The 20249-nt window shown below is 32.2% G+C and overlaps 1 protein-coding gene across 2 annotated transcripts in view; it reads left to right on the top strand.

Moving 5' to 3' along the window:
- Positions 1-20249, top strand: part of LOC129219369 (protein O-GlcNAcase-like) — a 97837-nt gene that overhangs the window by 29964 nt on the left and 47624 nt on the right. For both annotated transcript variants that reach the window (XM_054853746.1, XM_054853745.1), the window contains exon 9: positions 16185-16258. In XM_054853746.1, coding sequence (XP_054709721.1) covers positions 16185-16258 — 74 coding nt within the window. The remainder of the gene's footprint in view (positions 1-16184; positions 16259-20249) is intronic.

The following is a 20249-nucleotide window of genomic DNA, read 5'->3' as shown; positions in this document are numbered from 1 at the left end:
TTTAGAGGTCATCAAAAGTCATTTTCACAGTCAAAAATGGGACTTTTAGACCTTTGCATTTTGGCCAAAATCTATTTCAATTATATTTATGGCAGCTAATTTTACGCTTTGATGTTAAAGTGCATCAGATGATAGTCTTACATGCTGAGTTACGTGGATGTAACTTAATAATTAAAATAATGGCAACAGGTTAAAATTCAAGGTCAAATGTAAAATTTTTACTCATTTCAAAGGGTCATAACTCGCTTAGGGGATAAAAACACAAAGTGAAATATGGCAAAAACTAATCACTGGAGTCACACTAATGAGAAAATATAGCTGTAATTGTGTGTTTGTTTACCCTTTATAAATTACGGCCCTTCAAAGATAAAAAAATTGAGAAAAATGACATTTTTAGACCCCTGTAAACCAAAAGGGGATGGAATTAAAATTAAAATTTCTTGGCCAATTGAATATTCCATTCAAGTACTATACATGTTATATATATTGTTTTGTGTATTTAGTTTGTAAAAAAGATACAGGTCTTTGAAATTGAGCAATTTTGCTAGTTAATTTATGCACTAAAACATAAATAAAAAGTGTGAAAACTTTATTGCACTTTCTTAAATGGCCTATATAATATATTATGCTGGAAAACGATATTTTAAGTATAAAAGTAATTATTTTAATTTGATAACTTAGAAATATTTGGACATAAATGAGTAGTTCATACATGATTGACAGCTTAAGTAGTTCATTTATAGACCATCTACACACACAAATTTTCAATTCATACAAACATACGCACTGTACATTAACTTATGTAACTTGCCTAACGTGCAAAAGCATTATCTACATAGTTGAAAGGAAAAAAAAGGTGCGTTTTTCATTTCTTGCTTCAGTCTAGTTTTGAGAAACAGAACTCACACAGTAGTACTATAGTTCTGGTGGTGACGCAGCATGTGGCGTACTGAAATACTTTACTCAAATACACAACAAGAATAGAAAGAACTTTCTTAATTTATGTAATCAAGAAACAGATGTCAACTTGAGAGCTGATTGGCATTTCTATGCAATATCACACGATAATGGACATTGTAACAAAATCAGAAGAACCGTAAAAAGAAATGATACTACTAAGACTAGCTTGCAAATAACTACTAGAAGTTACATTTTAATTCCTACAGAAATGCATACCTTCTGCATTTTTGCTACTCAACATTGCATGTATCCTTGTGAGCATTCAGTATATTAAACTAGCTGAAAAAATGCTGCAAGAAAGGTTTGACTCTGCAAATAAAATTCCCAATACAACATTTAATCACTGCTTTATGCCATCGTATTTATATATTATCTCTGTAAAATTATTGTCCCCTAGCAATAGGTATGAAGAATAGTGTGTTTCTAAAAAGATTATCGAAAAAAAAATGCCCATTATTGTAAAAAAAGTTATTACACAGCTTGTGTTGATCACTAAATTTAGAACTGTCATTGTCATGCTCCTAGTACATTTTCAAAGTATCAAATTATGGATGTGCCTTGGTAAAGCATTCCAAAACGCCATATACTTGAGTCACCATTACAGCTATAGGACTACTAGGTGAGTTCATTTTTTCAAAACTACACTCAAACAAGAAATAAAAAACGTGCTTTTTAAACTTTAAATTTTGTATATATAATGTTTTTGCATATGTTTAAGGCAATTTAGATATGTTAATGTGTATTAAAAATTTGTGTGTGTAGATAGTCTATAAATTAACTACTTAAGCTGGCAATCAAGTATGAACTACTCATTCATGTCCAAATATTTCTAAGTTATCAAATTAAAATAGTTTTTTGATACTTAAAATATGTTTTTCCAGTATAATATATTATATAGGCCATTTAAGAAAATGCAATAAAGTTTTCACACTTTTTATTTCTGTTTTAGTGCGTAAATTAACTAGCAAAAGTGCTCAATTTCAAAGACCTGTATCTTTTTTACAAACCAAATACACAAAACAATATATATAACATGTATAGTACTTGAATGGAATATTCAATTGGCCAAGAAATTTTAATTTTAATTCCATCCCCTTTTGGTTTACAGGGGTCTAAAAATGTCATTTTTCTCAATTTTTTTATCTTTGAAGGGCCGTAATTTATAAAGGGTAAACAAACACACAATTACAGCTATATTTTCTCATTAGTGTGACTCCAGTGATTAGTTTTTGCCATATTTCACTTTGTGTTTTTATCCCCTAAGCGAGTTATGACCCTTTGAAATGAGTAAAAATTTTACATTTGACCTTGAATTTTAACCTGTTGCCATTATTTTAATTATTAAGTTACATCCACGTAACTCAGCATGTAAGACTATCATCTGATGCACTTTAACATCAAAGCGTAAAATTAGCTGCCATAAATATAATTGAAATAGATTTTGGCCAAAATGCAAAGGTCTAAAAGTCCCATTTTTGACTGTGAAAATGACTTTTGATGACCTCTAAAAAATCAAGGGTTAAGGTTAGAGAAAAAATAAAAGTGGTTTTAAACATCATTCATATGCATCTTTTTGGGATATGAGTTTCAAAAAAATTTAAAATGGTCGAGCGCACTCATCCGTTGAATCTGGATGGAATGACCTTTTAATGAAAACTAAGTAAAGACCATTAAAAAAAAAGAAACTGTTAGCTCCGCTGAATCGAATATCATCAGTTCTATGAAATATTATTTCATTAAGTGGACTGTTCAATTAAGAGGAATTTTCCTTTACCTTTCCAAACTGACAGCATATGTCTTAAAACATAACAAAAATACATCAATAGCTATGCAAAAGAAATAATGTTATTGGTAAAAAGTTTTTGAAATATGCGAAGTAAACTAAAAAAATTGTTTAATAATTAGTATATATATTAGAAGTGCATGAAAAAAAAAATGCAAGTTACAACTTGAGTTATGAAATGATTGTTGTGCCAACTATTTTCAGTACATTATTTTTTGAAAAATTTTGTAATAGTGAGTTGCTTGCCCAAGGTCTTTTGGGAACAATTCAAACTTCTCTTTTTCCCTCCTCATCTGCCGTGTTTTACATTTAATATTTATAAATTTATTATTTTCTTAGCAATGTACATTTCTTTGTTATTTAATTATCAACCGTGATATTTAATGTGTCTGTGTATGTATTTTTTTTTTTTTGCAATGGCAAGGACAAAAGCAATTAGAACAGAGGAAATGTTTTGATGGAATATGAATTTTTCTTGCTTGTTGATAGTGAAAATATTGTTTTATATTTTTATGTCAATAACTGTTCTTACTTAATTTATTTCTAATTTATTCAAAATTTTTCTCATCAAAAATAGTTGCTAACACTGATCTATATTATTTGTTTATCCGAGGAATTTATTCGATTAAGCGGGGATCTTTCATACTACCTCTATGGGGAAATATTCGGTTCCGGAGGGTTTTATTCATATAAATTTGTTTATCTGTTACCCGATTAAACAGATCTGACAGTATATACTTATTATTTTATTATTTCATTGCAACACATTACTTACAATTTTTTTCAAGTTTAGAATTTGAAATTGGCTACCATGCACACATTTCTGTTACTTAATCTGGTTCAAGACGGAATAAAAAATATTTTAATTAATTTGTCAGTTGAGTATTTGGTAAATACGTAGTCTGCATACTGTTCTAGATTATGATCTAATGTATTCTGTGAAAGTTGATGAAGTCTTTTCTTCATTGAGAGGGCTATTGGAATAGATGATTTGATTCAGCTTCACTTTCTTCAAATGAAGTTGATAAATGTGCATATGTGTTTTTCAGTTAAGTTGAAAAACTTTCTGAACAGCTCCCTGAGCCTTCCCCAATCTCTTCAAGTATTCAAAGGTAGCCTAAAATTGATTTTTTAACACTTCAATTTCGGAAAATTTCCTTGGGAAATCCCTACCCTCTCAAGTCACCAAAGAAAGGATAAAACTGACTTTACTTTTAAAAAGAAGAGAAAAAAAAAAAAAAAATCTGGAGCAAGTTCCAAGCTTCTTTTCCATTAGCATTAATAAAAATTGCCCAAGATTCCAAATTTTGCCTTCATTTTTGGAATTTTTTGGTGGTGCTCAGGATTCTTTTTTTTTTCTTCTGCTAGAAAAAAAAAGTTTATTTTCTTCTTAATTATTATTACTTTAAATACTTTGACTCTTAACGTATTTGCTATTTCCCATCAAAAGGGTTGCAAATCAAGGAAGGTAGAAGAAAGGGGAGATGCCCAAAGCCGTAAACTTGCCATGCGCACTTGTCGCAGCGGACAGCTGTGAGTAAGGGAGAGGGGAAGGGGAAAAGTCTACCAAAGATAGCACTAGAGAAAACGTTCATAAAGAGAAAGAAATGTGTCGCCCTTCCATAATTTTTATTGTTAGAGTGTAATATATGCTTTACTTATCACATACAACAATGTAACAACTATATATTTAAGGTGGGGGGGGGGGGATGAGGGTTCTTATTTTTATTTGTTTTTGTTGCTAGTGAATGCAATTTTGGAATGTAGAGTTGTTATTTATTTCTCCATTACCACTCGATTTCAGAAGCTTAAATGCACTTAATTTATGAAAAAGTATGTCTAAAACAGTGTTTAGTTGGAAAATAGCGCAGTGTTTAACCTTTAGGCTACGGCAACTATACAATTATCTTTTCCCTCTCCCTACGGCTCAAAGCTTTCTTAGTTCCTTCCCCCCCGAATAGGACAGCATAAAGGGGGCGATGTCCACTTCGACCGTTGAGCTCTCCGCAATACAGGGTTACTATAGTGGGACACTATACTTGGCTAGTCATCACTTATTCAATGGTTTGAAAATAATTTTTTTCCCTCCTTGTTCCTTATGGGGTTCTCTAGGTTTAGATTTTCTGTAAGTATATTTGGTTCAGTTTTAAAATTGAAATCACTGAAATAACGCTTCTCATCTAACCTAAGGCTAACGACAACAAAATAATAAATATCAAACTCTATTTGTGAGGTAGACCACTGGATTCAATAAATGCCAGATGTCCTTATCTATGCGCTAAAATGCGGAGGTAAATAGCGTTCAACTGAGACCAAAGCCATTGTAAATACAATGTAGAATACCTTAGATTCAAGGGAGGCAACTTTGCTTTTCAGCTTGGCTATTCAGAAAAATGATGACACTAATACGTGTGTCCAAGAAAGAATCCACAATAATAGCGAACAATTCCTTGCTTTGCTTTTCTGAGGAGGTGCAAGCGGAATATGCTTGAACACCGTATTCATTTACATAAAGAACGTTAGCGCTTATCTATCTTTTAGAGCATGCAAGGCACCCTTTTTTGTATATGAAGCTGGCGTTTCAAAGTCAATCACTGTCGAGTGAGATAATATGGAGAGACAGCCTACAAATCCCCTGATATCCCCATTCACTCTTTCTTCTAATTGTGGTTGAAATACCTCTAGTAATTGTTGAAGGATTAAGCTCCGCTCCCTTCACAATGCACAAGAAAAATATCTGGGCAAATTTGTTTTAGATTCCAAGTCTTTCCTCTTTTCAACATTTCCTATTTATGTACTATCTTTATAATACATTTTCACTACCCAGTACATTGTTATTTGTGAGTAAGAGAAGATAAGTAAAAAAAAAATTCGCATGAGTAAACAGAAAACCAATCTCTTTCTTCCATTTTTTACTGGCATAAACAGTTCCAAATGTAAGAATTAATTAACAGAAAAAAAAATAAACAGACATTAGACTCTCATTGAAAACTGAGTAAGATATATCAGGTGCTCTTATAAATCTTTTCACTTAACCTCTTTTTTTTTTTTTTTTTGCGCAAGGAAGAAAGAGGAGCAACCGACTTTGACTTAAAAATTAACATTTTAAGCCCCTTAAATACAAACAGGGGGAAAACTGAATGCACAAATTTATACTTTATTAACTGCTTTATAAGGCCATAACGTTTAAGAATTCCTAAGTTGAACCATAAAATTAAAAAATTCAGCGAAAAAAAAAAAATCCTCGTAAACGTGCCCCGGTGTACCATACTTATTTTGTTTCATTCAGCATATCCTTAGTCCTTTTGACTTTCTACTGAAATAATATTTGCTATAGACAAAATATCAAGGAAATACATTTATATTTTCTAAAATATCAAAATTAAGTTTTTATGCTTTTCACTCAATAAGTGAACAATTAGATAGATTTTGAGGCGTAGCGAAGGGGGGGGGGATAAAAACACCCCTCAGAGCCCTTGATTTTAACATTCTTGCCATCCCTAGTGCAATAACTTTTACATATGAAAAGGCTCGTTTTGAACAGAAAACCCCCTCCAGAAGATAATTCTGGCTGTGCTAGTGACTCTTTTTATAAAAAAAAATAAATAAAAAAAAATAAGCATTTAGTCTAACTTTCAATTTTCAAACCAAAAGATTCACGACACAGATTCTTAATTGGACCTCTCTTTCAAATTTATTGATTTTAGAATTTCCATGTTTTGTTGAAATGGTATTACAAATAATTTTCAGTTAAAATGTAAATAAAGAAATAAATGAAACGTGGCAAATCGCAAATTGATAAGTTGTTTCTTATTCAGCATGATATTAATTTTCGAAAAGTTAGCAAAATAAGATATGCTTTTCAAGTGTTTAATTATTTTTATAAAACCATAACAAAAGAAATATTTTGGAGAATGATGTTTCTTGCGCTCTGCTCCCTAAATATCTACACTGCTTAAACTAAATAGGTGTTTTGTACTCAGTAAAATATGCTGTTATTAATTATAGGAAGCCTTACTATTGGGTTATTAAACAGAAAAAGGCTATCAAAAATTTTTCTTTCCTTCAAGTATTTTACTTCTGCTTAACTTTCTCCCCTCTTTTTCGAAACTTCGCCACACATTCCTTCACTGGGAACAAAACTATGCCAAACGCCTCTGATTGACAGACCCCCAAAAGGGGTGTAGTGCGTTTCATTCATTTTCTCCCTGCGTAGGCGTGTGTGAAAGGATTATCAACTGCGGGAAGTAACTGGAGGGGGAAGGGAAGGACTGGTACAGACGTTGTACCACAGCCGTAGGAAGAGAGCACTTTTTGTCGGTACAGCATATGTACCCGCCGTTGGCTAAAGGTTAAATGTGTATAAACACATGACATATCCAATTATACTTTAAAATGAGGATTCTTTTGATCTTAAATTTTGAACATTGTTTGAAAGAACTACAGAATGCACCAAGTACAGAAAATAATCTTTATTATACACAATAAATGTTGACAGATTGAAAATAAAACAAATGTATGAAAAAAACTTTGATTTCCAAAAAAACTCTTTTAATAGTCAAAAATTTAAATAATTTGTCTATTACATTTTCTTCGTCAAGAGCTCCCCTAAAAAAGTTTTGTTCAAAAAGAAAAAAAAAAACCCTGTTTATTAGTTCACAATTTAAATGTTGCTTAAACCATTTGCACAAATGAGAAATTGTTACGTGTATATTTGCCCTTTATTTCTGCAGGGGGTGCCAACCCCCCCTGAGAGCAAGGGCACAACTTCCTCAATATCGCGGAGATCCCCCCAAAGTTATTTTATTTACTCTCCACTTTCTTTCGCTCTGCATTCAAAGTATTAATTAGAAAAGCATTTTACTGAAACAGTACAATCTTAACATGTGGATTAGTTTCACTGATGCAGTTTAATATTTTAGGCATAAAAACATAAATTATTAGAATATAGTTAAAAGTACTGTAATGTTAAACTAAATACAGCCAATCCCCATAAATAAAGCACATCTAGTTTTGCCACGTTGGTGAATATGGGCAAAAATATTTTTGCCCGAACAGATTTTACCTTTTTTTTCCCCAACTTTGGTAAAAAATCCCAAACCGAACCTAATTTTGAAAAAAAAAAAAAAAAAAATCTCCCAATTTTTTATTATTAAAAGAATGACTTATAAAAATGTTTACTACGTTACTTAGCAACATGTTATTTTGCAGATTTAAAATGACTGCTTTTGTTACTAAATGCAAATTTTGCAATTTATAAATAAATATAATTAATAATAATACTGATAGCTGAAATAATTTATTTTATGTCATTCTTTTTCCTTAAATAATTAAATTCAATTCAACTTTCTTATTCTGATTTTGCCGTTTTTTCCACTGTACTAGCACATATTCGTTATTACTGGCATTTTTACCCAAACCTTTGGTTTAAATATTCTTCTATAAATGCACAAATGAAATGGGAATCAGAGTTTTCTAAAACACCTTGATAAAAAAAGTGACTGTTTAAACTTTGAAACAAGGATGTATTTAACTGGGTGCAATACCTTCTCTTCAGTCTCCAAAATACCATGTTTTTCAAGCGAAAATTTCCCTCCATCTGCTTGGATATTTTTCCTAAAAACTGATTATGTAGTTCTACAATTCTGAACACAACACATCAACAGATGGATGCACCAATCCACCTCTAGTTTTGAAGGAAATTAAAGACTTCAAAAAATAGGGATCAGTGGTAATAATAGCAACAGTACATAACAAGCACTTTAGAGCTCGGGACAGCGTTCTGGAAACAAACGCTGCTATATAATACACTATGTGCTCAGCAAATTAAGTTGAAAACCCAGGATGAAAGATGTAATCATGATAAAAAATAATGAACAGAAAATATTCATCATTAAACACAGCATTACACTACCATTTCTAAGCTAACACCACTGTTAAAGCCCTTCAAAGCCGAATGTTTTCGGTAGACTTTTCGCCGCGCCAGTTAAAACTGGTTATGGTTTTGGCAACACTTTTCCCTGCGTTGGGCATCTCCCCTTCCTTCTATCCTCCCTGTTGCAAGTTAAGGAACTGCCCTGGGTGGCAGAAACTAACTACGCCACTGCTCACTTACATTAGATATGTTTCATTAAATGAGTAATATTCTTTGAAGGAAAGATAACTGAAACTATCTAAAGGTAAGGAAATATGTTAGGCCTATGAAAAATGAATCAAAAACTCTTTATACAGGTTTAAATGTATAAAGCAATTATAATTCATTTTGTAAGAGATATATTTATTGCCGAATGGTAAGATATGTTTTCTATTCCAAAAATTGCAGGTTGCATTTCAGCATGTCAAAAAACAAATTATTAATTTTTTCCAGCTACAGCACTGTATACCATATACATATAGTATTGCAACAGACCATGAATAATGAAAAAAGTAACAAAAAGTATATCGGTAGCTCAGCCGGAGTACCAGATAATTTAATTTAAAAAAAAAAGACTCCCCCTAAATATTAGGAAGCTTTAAAAATTTTCCACAATACCGAGAGAACAGAAAAAAAAAAAAACTCCTCAACAGTTTTTTAAATGAGGGGAAAAAAATAGATAGTAATATAATCCTTATTGAAAATTTCTGGAATATTTAATATAAAGTAAGCAACTTTTTTTGAAGTCTGCAAACAAGTTAAAAAAATGCGAAAGCAATATAGATGGTAGTTGGTAGGGATGTTATAGAAGACAAAAGGATCACCAGAAAAGTGATGAAAGGCATTTTTTAGAAAAAAGTTTGGCGACAGAAAGCATGAGAACGATTTTCGCAGATGCTTAGGACATCCAAGCATTTTGTTAGTAGCCCAAACAAGTTACACAAAGCATTACTATTGGATACATTGGAAAATTGCAAGTGAACTGCAATGGTTAAAGAATAATGATAAATAAATCAGAAAGTAAAAAGGATCAAAATGAATAGATTGTACTGCAGTGAGAAAAAAGTAAAATTGACTGATTAAGAGTTAAAAATTTAATGATGAATGTATTTTTTTTTTTTAAATGTGATTTTATCACCAGTGCACCAATACAATGTTCCAAAAGTGCTCACCGTGCAAAAGAACAGTTGTTAATTTTTTAAGTGTACGAACAGATCCGTTCATTTTAAGGAATTGTTCTTTTCGACCCGTTCATTCATAAACGACAAATCTCTCGACAATGCAAACATAGAAACATGTGCCTCACCGAGAACTGTGATCGTTGTTTGAGATTTCAATCTTTTTGCATCCTGAAAATATTTCAATTATTTTGAAAGATTTAAGGTATTTTATTGCATAATTCTGTAATTCGGCTCATTTTATTCATTATATTGTCGTCTCAGAGCAACACTAAGGCATCTAAACCCAGGAATAAAACTAAGATGTCTTACTTTTGCTCTGAGGTGACAATATATTAGTAAATTATTTATTATCATTATTTGAGTTGCTCATTCTTACCATGTAAAGTCAACCAAAAAAAAAAAAAGCGGTTTACAACCATGTTTGGAATTTTTAATAAAATTTAGCATATTTGCTCTATTTTATTGAAAATGCATTTAATAGAGCATATAAACTTTATTTTAGGCGAAGCTAAAACATTTTAAGTTTTAAAGCTTGTTAAAGTTACTATAATATTAATTTTACTGTTATTGCTTATCAATTGTGTTCTTGTTGTGGTTAGCTTTTTTTTTTTTCTGTTAAAGCGTAGTGGATTTTTTATATATATGGTCATTTTTTATAGATGTGCTTTTACAAAATGAATTTGTTTCTTTCATAAGCAAATACTAGAATACCGGTTGCACCGCGAGCACCATTTATTTTTTCTTATAAATAGGTGGACATAGCTAATAATACATGCACACTTTGTGTTAACAAAAGTAATTTTTAGTTAACTTTCAAAAAATGAGTAAAAATAAATTTTTACATATAAAATAAGTAAATACCAAGTAATGAAATCAAACTTCACAAAATCCGAAGCATAAAATGCATAAAAAAATATAAATGTAAGTGCAAAGTCAACATGATTTTCGGAATTTTTCGTTGCTATGTAATTAGTTGATTACGATAGTTTTACAGGTTGTAAGCAAGGGTCAGCAGGGGAATGTTTTAACTTAAACATTTTCCTTTGTGCTTAATTTTCAGCAGAATCCAAATGAGCGAGCTTGAATAACAAAGCTGAGCTACAAAAAATGTCAAAAATGTGAAAAATAGAGAAGAACTTCCAAATGCTGCGCTTTACTTTCTCACAGTAGTGTAAGTCATGGTTTATATGTACTCTAATTTTATGCGACAGTGACACTTACTGTCAAAATACAAATACAAAAGTGACGACCAGCAACAGGCTCTGGGCCCAGCTAGACTGGTCCTAGTCAATTTACAATCCCCAGTGAAGATCAATGGCCCTCTTAAAACTATCTACTCCCTTGCTCATTACCACCTCTTCCGGTAAACTGTTCCAAGGTTCCACTACCCTGCTAAAATAATAATTTTTCCTAACATCCATGTTAGCCTGGGATTTAAATAGCTTAAAACAATGACCCCTTGTCCTGTTTTCAGTGCTAAACTTCAGCCCGTAACATCTTTCATTTTAATAAATTTAAATAACTGAATCATGTCCCCTCGGTCTCTTCTTTGCTCAAAACTATACATTTTTAGCCTTCTAAGCCTGGAATCGGAGTCTAAATGAGAAAGTCCATTTATTAGCCTTGTAGCTCGCCTTTGAACCCTTTCCAATACATTAATGTCTTTCTTAAGATAAGGAGACCAAAACTGAACAGCATACTCCAAATGAGGTCTTACCAAACTTCTATATAAGGGCAGAAGAACTTCTTTAGATTTGTTTGAAATAGATCTATTGATAAACCCAAGCATCTTATTGGCCTTGTAACTAGCAATGCTGTATTGTTGGCTAAACTTTAAATCCTGACTTATTAAGACCCCCAGATCAGTAACTTTGTCTGCCTGACTAATGACTGAACCTTGCAAATAATAACTTGTACACTTATTTCCATGCCCTAAATGTAGCACTTGACATTTCCCAACATTAACAGCCATACCCCATTTATCAGCCCACTCCGTAATATGATCTAGATCCTCTTGCAGCTGTTTTGCTTGTTCTTCATTTTCTACAGTCCCCATAACTTTGACATCATCAGCAAAACAATTCATGTTCCCAGAAATATTTTTGTGAATATTGTTCCTAAAAACAATGAACAAAACAGGCCCTAACACTGATCCTTGAGGAACCCCGCTTAAAACCTCACTCCAATTAGAATAATTTCCCCTTACAACTACCCTTTGTTTCCTTCCGGTCAGCCAGTTTTTTTACCCAAATGAAAGTTTTCCCTCCTATTCTTATATGAGCTAATTTGCTAAGTAGAGCAACATGCGGTACCTTATCGAAAGCTTTTTGAAAATCAATGTAAACAACATCTACAGGCTTCTTATTGTCCAAAGCCATGGTAACTTTGTCATAGAAATGTAATAAATTACTTGCACAAGATTTACCTTTCCTGAAACCGTACTGAAAACTAGTCAATAGATTATTAGTCTCTAGAAAATTTACTATTTTAATTTTTATCAACGTTTCAAAAATTTTGCAAACCACCGAAGTTAGACTCACAGGTCTATAATTTCCTGCACTCCCTTTAGACCCTTTCTTGCAGAGCAGTGTAATGTTAGCTAGCTTCCAGTCCTCTGGCACTGTCCCCGAGTTATAAGAAGCATTGAAAATAATTACATCTGCTAATTCCTCCGCACATTCCACTAAAATTTTTGGATAAATATTATCAGGTCCCGGAGCCTTAGTCTCTTTAATTTTTTTCAAATGAAGTAAAACGTCATCCCTGGAAAATACAAAGTCCTCAAGCTGTACTATAGCTTGTGTCTTGTTGGTGTCAACTGTTGAGATACAGTTATCGTTAAAAACACTCGAAAAAAGTTATTAAGAACATTAGCAATATCACTATCGTCCTGAATTAAAATTCCGTGCTCATCAACCAGTGGCCCAATATGACTATTTCGAACTTTCCCCGAATTAGCATATGCAAAAAACCTCTTAGGATTCCTGTTTATGTTATCTGCCAGTCTTTGCTCCAACTCTCTTTTCTGAATCCGTACCAAATACTTAAATTTACGCCTTGCCTTACAATATTGGAGCCTATCTGCACTGTGACCAGTTTCTCTAAACCTATGAAAAGCAGCTTGCTTGTAATTTAGAGCGTCTTTAGTTTCCCTGGAGAACCACATTGGCCAAATTTTAGTGTTGACACCCTTTCTCCTAAAAGAAACATAATCCCCAACCATTTTCGCTAGCTTTTCCTTAAACTCTGCCCACTGAAGATTCACATCGCTATTGTCCAATCCAGAAGAAAAAATTGCTTTCAAACTCTGCCTAAGTGCCACAAAATTAGTATTTCTGAAATTGGGCACAAACCTAAAATTCTCTACTTTGTGCATGTCAAATTTAATCCCAAACCTAATACTGTTGTGGTCACTGTCTCCAATGTGTTCCCCTATACATAACCCCTGAACAGAACCTTCCATATCACAGAAAACTAGATCCAAAAATCACGTTCTGTCGAGTACCCTGAGTTACAATTTGATCTAAAAAAACAGTCACCAATTACTTTCAAAAATTCTTCTTCTCTGCTATTACTATGGTAAAAATTATTCCAATCAATTCCAGGAAAATTAAAATCTCCCATTATAATGACTGACCCCTTGCTTGAAATGTCACTAATAATACTAAACAACTGTTCATCTTGACCCTAGCTTAAGTTGGGTGGCCTATAAATGTTCCCTAAACGTAGTTTATTGCCCTTATTGCTCATCAACTCCAGCCAAATCATATCAATCTCATTAGGTTTATCATTAATTACCAATTCATTGCAAGTTAAAGTGTCTCTGACATAAAATAAAACCCCACCACCTCTTTTACCTACTCTATCTTGTCTAAACAAATTGTACCCAGCAATAGATAATAAATCATCATCTCTTTCGGTAGCCCATGTCTCGGTAACTCCAATAATATCCAACCTCTCATCTATTGTTATGCTTTTCAATTCTTCCATCTTGTTCCTAATACTATGAGCATTGGTATAAAAAAACCTTAAGTAAGCCCATCTTACCTTTATTTAATGCTGCGCGATTATTTGAATCCCAACTGTTAAAATCTTTTCTCTTACTAGCCACCATATTTCTGTTTCTACTAAAATCCCAATAGTTAGTACCCATTCGAATTCTACTCCTTAAAGCATGCCTCCCATTCCAACTTAGTTTTTTGATTCTGAATCCTCTAAAACCAAACTACTAACCATTTTGACCCCCGTAGAGCTCAGATGCAGACCATCCCTAGCAATCCAATCGCGTTTACATTTACTCCACACATCAATAAACCTGATACTACGCTTAACGCAAATTTCCTTGAGTACCAGGTTCATACACTTAGCCCGTTGGTTTAACCAACTCCTATGCACTCCATACCTGGGAAGCAAACCAACCACTTGGACATTTGCCGAACAGTTGGTTGCTTTGTCCAACAGGGAATCACATTCCTTTGTAAACTCACCGTTATTACTATGGCCTACATCGTTAGTTCCCACCCACAAAGTAACTACATCCTCTTTATTAAATGGCCCCTTCTTTTCAGCAACCCTATTTACATCTCTCACCCGAGCCCTTGACAAACAACATCTAGCCCCCTTATGTCTAACTCTGCCTATTGAGTTTCCCACCTCACGCACCATTGAATCTCCCAAAATTATACCCTTTGTTTCCCAGTCTGTTGCCTCAGCAATAACTTTCCCCTTTACCTCTGGAATATTCCCACTATCTAACACACAGCTGATGCCCACCTCCTTTTTACTAACTTCCTCCTTTCCCTCTGGAGTGTTTATCCCATCTACACTCCTACAGCCTAATGCTAACTCACCCTCCAAAGTAAGCATCCTAACTCTGATTTCTGAGAGTTCAACACAAGTTAGTGCAAATGAAATCCTTCTCAGACTCATCTTTCCCCTTAAACAAGCAGAACATCTGACATAGGTCACAAGAAATCCACTTGTCCCCCTTTACCACTTTTAACCTCCTTCATTATGCATATAACCCCCATTCTAGCTCAAAATGATACACTTAAAAGTCAATACAAAAATGCAAAAATTGAAGAAATAAAACTAATTATTAGAATTAGAAAGCATTGGAAGTAAAAGGTACAAAAATTTCAAAATCCTAAGACAAGCAGTAAATTAAAATAAACAAGTTACACACTTAACAGAGCACTCAGGCTTGACAACAAGAAATTAGCACATTTTAGGCTTAGCTGCAAAGAATAGAAAAACACTTTAAGAAAGCAAGTAAATAAAAAATAAGACTGAAAAGCACAAAAATACTTAATTATATGATAAAATACAATAAAAAATACTGAAATTAAAGCAGTAAAATAAACTATTACAGTAAAAAATCACTCATCTCAGGAGCAGCAAAATATCACCCCAGCAAATCAGAATACTTTTTTATTTTCCTAATATGTTTCTCTTTATTATTTTCCAAAAATTCTTGTTTTATACAGCAGATTTTAAAACATTGTCACCCTGAATTTACAAAGTTTTTATCCCTCCAGTTCTTTGTTCTTTTAGAAACAAGCTCTGAAATATGTGCTTTTATCTGTGTTGCACACAAATTCTAACTTTGGATGGTTAATCATTAAAAGGGAAAAAACTTTTGACATTGGATAAAAGTGAATTCTGTGGTGCCCCCGGGCATAGTGTTGGGGACCCTTGAGTGTAGTTGAAGTACTTTCTTTTTCTTCATTTAATCAGACCTTGGTAGTCAAAAACTAATATTCATTTAAGTTCTGCATAGGTTACTATAAAAATGCTGTGGTGGAATTGAATCATCATTCATTAATGACTTGTCCTTGGAAGTTTTTTTTTTTTTTTCTGTATAGTTTATGAGGCCAAGAACCTGAGATGAATCAACCATTGCAATTTTATTTATTTTTCTTTTGTTTTTACTTTTCACAATGCAGTTATTTCACTTAGAAAATTTGCAACTTTTACTAGCCTGTGGATGCTGACTAGTAATATCAATTTTCTCTTTCCAGAATTCAAGATGATGCAAAACATGTTATTTTTTCAGTTTAAAAAATTACTATTTTAAAAGTTTGGTATTAAGTTTAGTACTTGACAAAGTACTAATTCATGATTAAATAAAAATATCGATTATCTTTTGATAATACTTGGACAAAGCTCTGTCCAAACTTGTAATTAGCAAAAACAATGATCTTGAGGTTCATTAGTATTATTATTACTATCATTTTATTTATATTTATTATTATTATTATTATTAATTTGCACAATTCATAAGTAGTTTCATGCTTGTTGATAGCCTCAGCAATGTATGATTTTTAACTATTAGGGTTTTCTAAAGGTTACAAAGAAGCCTTCATGTCAGGAGATCAAGAACCTTGGGTATATGTGGGAGGTCTAACATCTGAATTACAGGTATGTATTTTTCAATGTTTTGAATAGGGAGAGATGGGGCACATTTCACTTCAGGGCAAAAAGGATCGCTCAGCGGGGGGATTGTTATATCCCAGGTTCGCTGTAGTGGAATTTGACAGTACAACAAAAGGTGGCGTACATAGGAGCAAAATGAGAAAAAACCGTAACAAGATTCAAATCTTAACAAGATTTCTTCCCCCCATCCTAAAGTACAAAATCTATGTTTAAGCAATTTAGCTCAAAAATTAAATTTGAATCAAAAGATCAAAAATAGGAAAAATGATCAGTCTCCATTATGATACATAAGATTAGGAATTTACTTGGTTTTGCTCTTGAAACGTGATTGTAAAATTAATTTCTATAATTTTTTATGTTAGTGTTTAATGATTTATTGAAGGATGGGTTTAATGATTGACACATTGAATAATGATCATTAAATGTTGATGAACAGTTGTTGTTGGATTTTAACTCATGATTTAATGTTTGAGATTTTGTGTTAATTTGGAAGACTGACTAGTTTCAAATCTTTTGTAATAGTTTCAGAATTAAATTAATGAATGAGATTTTTTTGTGCACTTTAAAAGCAACATGTTTTGTTACTCTTCAAGTTATGCTTGGAATTTCTTGCACATCTTGTATCCTGGGTTGCAAGTGTGAAGAAATTTTTCGTACTCTCAAGATAAAATTACTCTCTTACGTAAATTTTACCTCCCGCAAGCCAATTTTTTCTTGTTTTCCCTAATGTTTTCAAGTATTTTATCTATCTGAAATACTGAAACATAGATATTCATGAAAAAATACGGATGTTAATTTATCCAACAATCCCATTCTTAAAATGAAAAGAAAATTGCATTATCCTTATATATTATTTCTGTAGCCTTTTTTTTTTGGTTCCTACGCGAGATCTTCCTCAATTCTTGATCATTTCTTTGATTTACATCTCATCTTAAAGCTTATCGTGCAGGCTAATGACGAAAAATAGACCCACAGTCTAAAAATTGTTTTTTCTGTTAAAAAACCTGTTTTAAAGCACTGGATTGAGGTTTTCGGTTAAATTTATAAGTTTAACTTGCGCTGTGTCCGACAGAGCTGAATAGCTCGATCGACAGAGCGTTTGAATGGTAAATAGAAAAATGCATGTTTGGACCCGGCCTGGACGATCTGCATCAAAAAATTAGACAAATATCATGCGTTACTTGAACACATAAAAACAAAAATAATTCAAGTGAGATAATAAAATTAATGGGATGAATGCGCTCCTTGCTGTTACGAATACTTGATGCAACATGTAGCTATATCGATTCTAAAATGTAATTTTTTTTGTTTTTAAAGCTTTATGTGTAAATTAAAAAAAAATTTCTACCCCAAATTGAAATTACGCTTTTCATTTAGTTAAACTAGGAATAGTTATTAGAATACAAAGTAAAACATTAAAATTACTAACAACTTGATGAGTAAAATATAATTTTTTTTCTTTCGGCAAAAAACAAATAGTCGTATTTTTACTACATTCAAAAAGCTATGCTAAATAACGAACTTAGTTCAACTGATTTTGAATTTTAACCGTTGGGTTAAATGATGAACATATGCTGCCATCTAAGCCATAACAGTTCAAGCAGTCTGCAATAGCAAATTGTATAAATTTTCAAAATGAAAACACTTGTCTTTAATATCTTATATATTATTTCTGTGGATTATTTTTCTGTTGGTATGCAAGATCTTTCTTATTTCTTGAAGAATCCCTCCCCTCCCCCATTTTAAAGCGCATCGGGCAGGGTAATAATGAAAGATAAGACTTACGGTCTAAAAATCAATTCTTCAGAAATGCCCCATGCTGTTGCAATACCTTGATGCAGCCTGTAGTTCTTATGCAGATTTTTTTTAAAGCAAAATTTTATTAATTTATTTTTCCAATTTTTGCATTGCTTTCAGCAAAAAACAAATCTAAAATTAACCTGCTTTATTTTAAATAAGGCTTAAAAGCACTGGACTAAGTTGTTCGGTTAAATTGATAAGTTTTTCGGTAGAGCGTTCGGCTGTAAACTAGCTCAACTTCGTTCCCGCCCGGGCTGTCCGTCGTTATAGCTAATTTAGCTTAATATTTTGCATTACATGTACTCATAACATACAACAGATAACACACGTAAGGCAATAAAATAAATACGATGGCAAAGCTACTTGTTGTTTCGACTCCTTTATTTAGGCTACAGTTATTATTCAGATAAGTTGACTATTAATCGAAGGGTGTTCTTTCCCTTTTTTTTAAGCTTTGACTCCATTTAGATCACTAAACAAATGTTAGCATAAAAAAGTATTAGATTTAAAAATTCAGTGCTCAAAGAATCTTTTTTTTGTGCAGAAAAACTTTTTCATTGTATGCTGAAATGTATATTTTTCTCATAGCAGTGTTCGACCTTTTGTATAAATGAAAAAAATACTACGCTAAATTGAAATTACGAGTTTCACCCAGTAAGCCTTTAACTATTTATTCGAATACAAGGTTTTAAACTTTAAAACTTATTATCAACTTTATTAGTTAGAAAACATTTTCTACTCCTCTTCTTTCGGGGGGGGGGGGGGGGGGTGATGCATTTTGTGTACGTTCAAAAATTACACTTAAAAATGGACTCAGTTCAACTGGTTTTGAATTTTAAATGTTTGATTAAAAGAAAGACATATGCTGGCATTCAAGCCGCAACAGTTAAAGCAGCGTGCTATGCGAAATTGTATCAATTTTCAAAAACAAAAACACTTATTTTCTATCTAATTTATTATTTTTCTAGAATGTTTGCTTCAATTGCTACGCGATATTTCCTCCTTCCTTATTCAAAGTCCATGTTTTACGCATAATTTTAAAGCGTATCATGCTGGATAATAACAAAACATATATGCATAATCTTTTTTTTTTGGCAAACATTTTTTTGCTGTTTTTTGTTACACATTGCTTCAATGAATAGCATTTGAAAATGAAGGCACAACTACTTGGTTGGTTGGAGTGTCATGCTGTTAATCAGAATGGCGCTAGTTCAAATCCATGCCAATTAATATCTCTTTAATCTTTCTTTTTTTTTTTGCCATCATATGCTCACATTGGCAGGACTATTTGCCACAACCTGTTTTTTCACATGCACAATTACTGCTTTTTCACAAGTCACTCGGTCGCTATTTTAATGATATTTATGTTTGCATTGAAAATATGTACAACCAAAAGGTGGGTGATGATCACATTTTCTCAACATTGGATTTAACGAGGTTTGGTTGCTGATGTCTTCAAATTACGTGCCTTCTTTTTTGTGTTTACTTTATTTCGTTAACTTTTTTTCGATTCTTCTTCATAATGTTCTTTCTTTGAAATTTTTAAAGAGCAAAATGCCACATGAAACGATCCGAAGCATAGTGCGGAGTTCCGCACGGGTCGACTAGTGTGATATTTAAAAGTGGAGATAGGCATGATAATGTGCAAAACCTTTCATACATTTTTAAATTAAATAAATAAATAGACAGAGAGAGAGAGAAAAAAAGAAACTTTTCCTTTTGTGTCAAAATATAATTTTCATTCATTGTGAATATAAAATCACATTTAAAATTAGAAATAACTTTAATTTTGCTAATGTTTTTAATAAATTTGCATGAAAAATCAGGGTAAAGTGAGTTAAGATAACTTACCTTAATCAGAATGAACAAACTGAAAATTTGTTTTGAAAATTTCAGTGCATTGAAGAAAGAACAATGTATTGTACAATAAAACTTACATCAAGATATTATTTTTATCTTTTGGTAGTAAATTTAGATCTTCAAAAGAAAAAAAAAAAGGTGAATAATTTTCACTTTCCCCATGCATGAGGAAAAGTCAAAAATAAAATAATTTTCTCTTAAATATTATCAACTTACTTACCAAAAATATCTTTAACCAAATGAATAAATGTACACAAATGAATTAATAAATGATAAAACAATTAACGAATAATTAAATTAATATGCAAAAAAAGAA

The sequence above is a fragment of the Uloborus diversus genome, chromosome 3 (genome assembly GCF_026930045.1).
Source record: "Uloborus diversus isolate 005 chromosome 3, Udiv.v.3.1, whole genome shotgun sequence".
Classification (NCBI taxonomy): domain Eukaryota; kingdom Metazoa; phylum Arthropoda; class Arachnida; order Araneae; family Uloboridae; genus Uloborus; species Uloborus diversus.
This window is presented reverse-complemented; position numbering and strand designations above follow the sequence as displayed.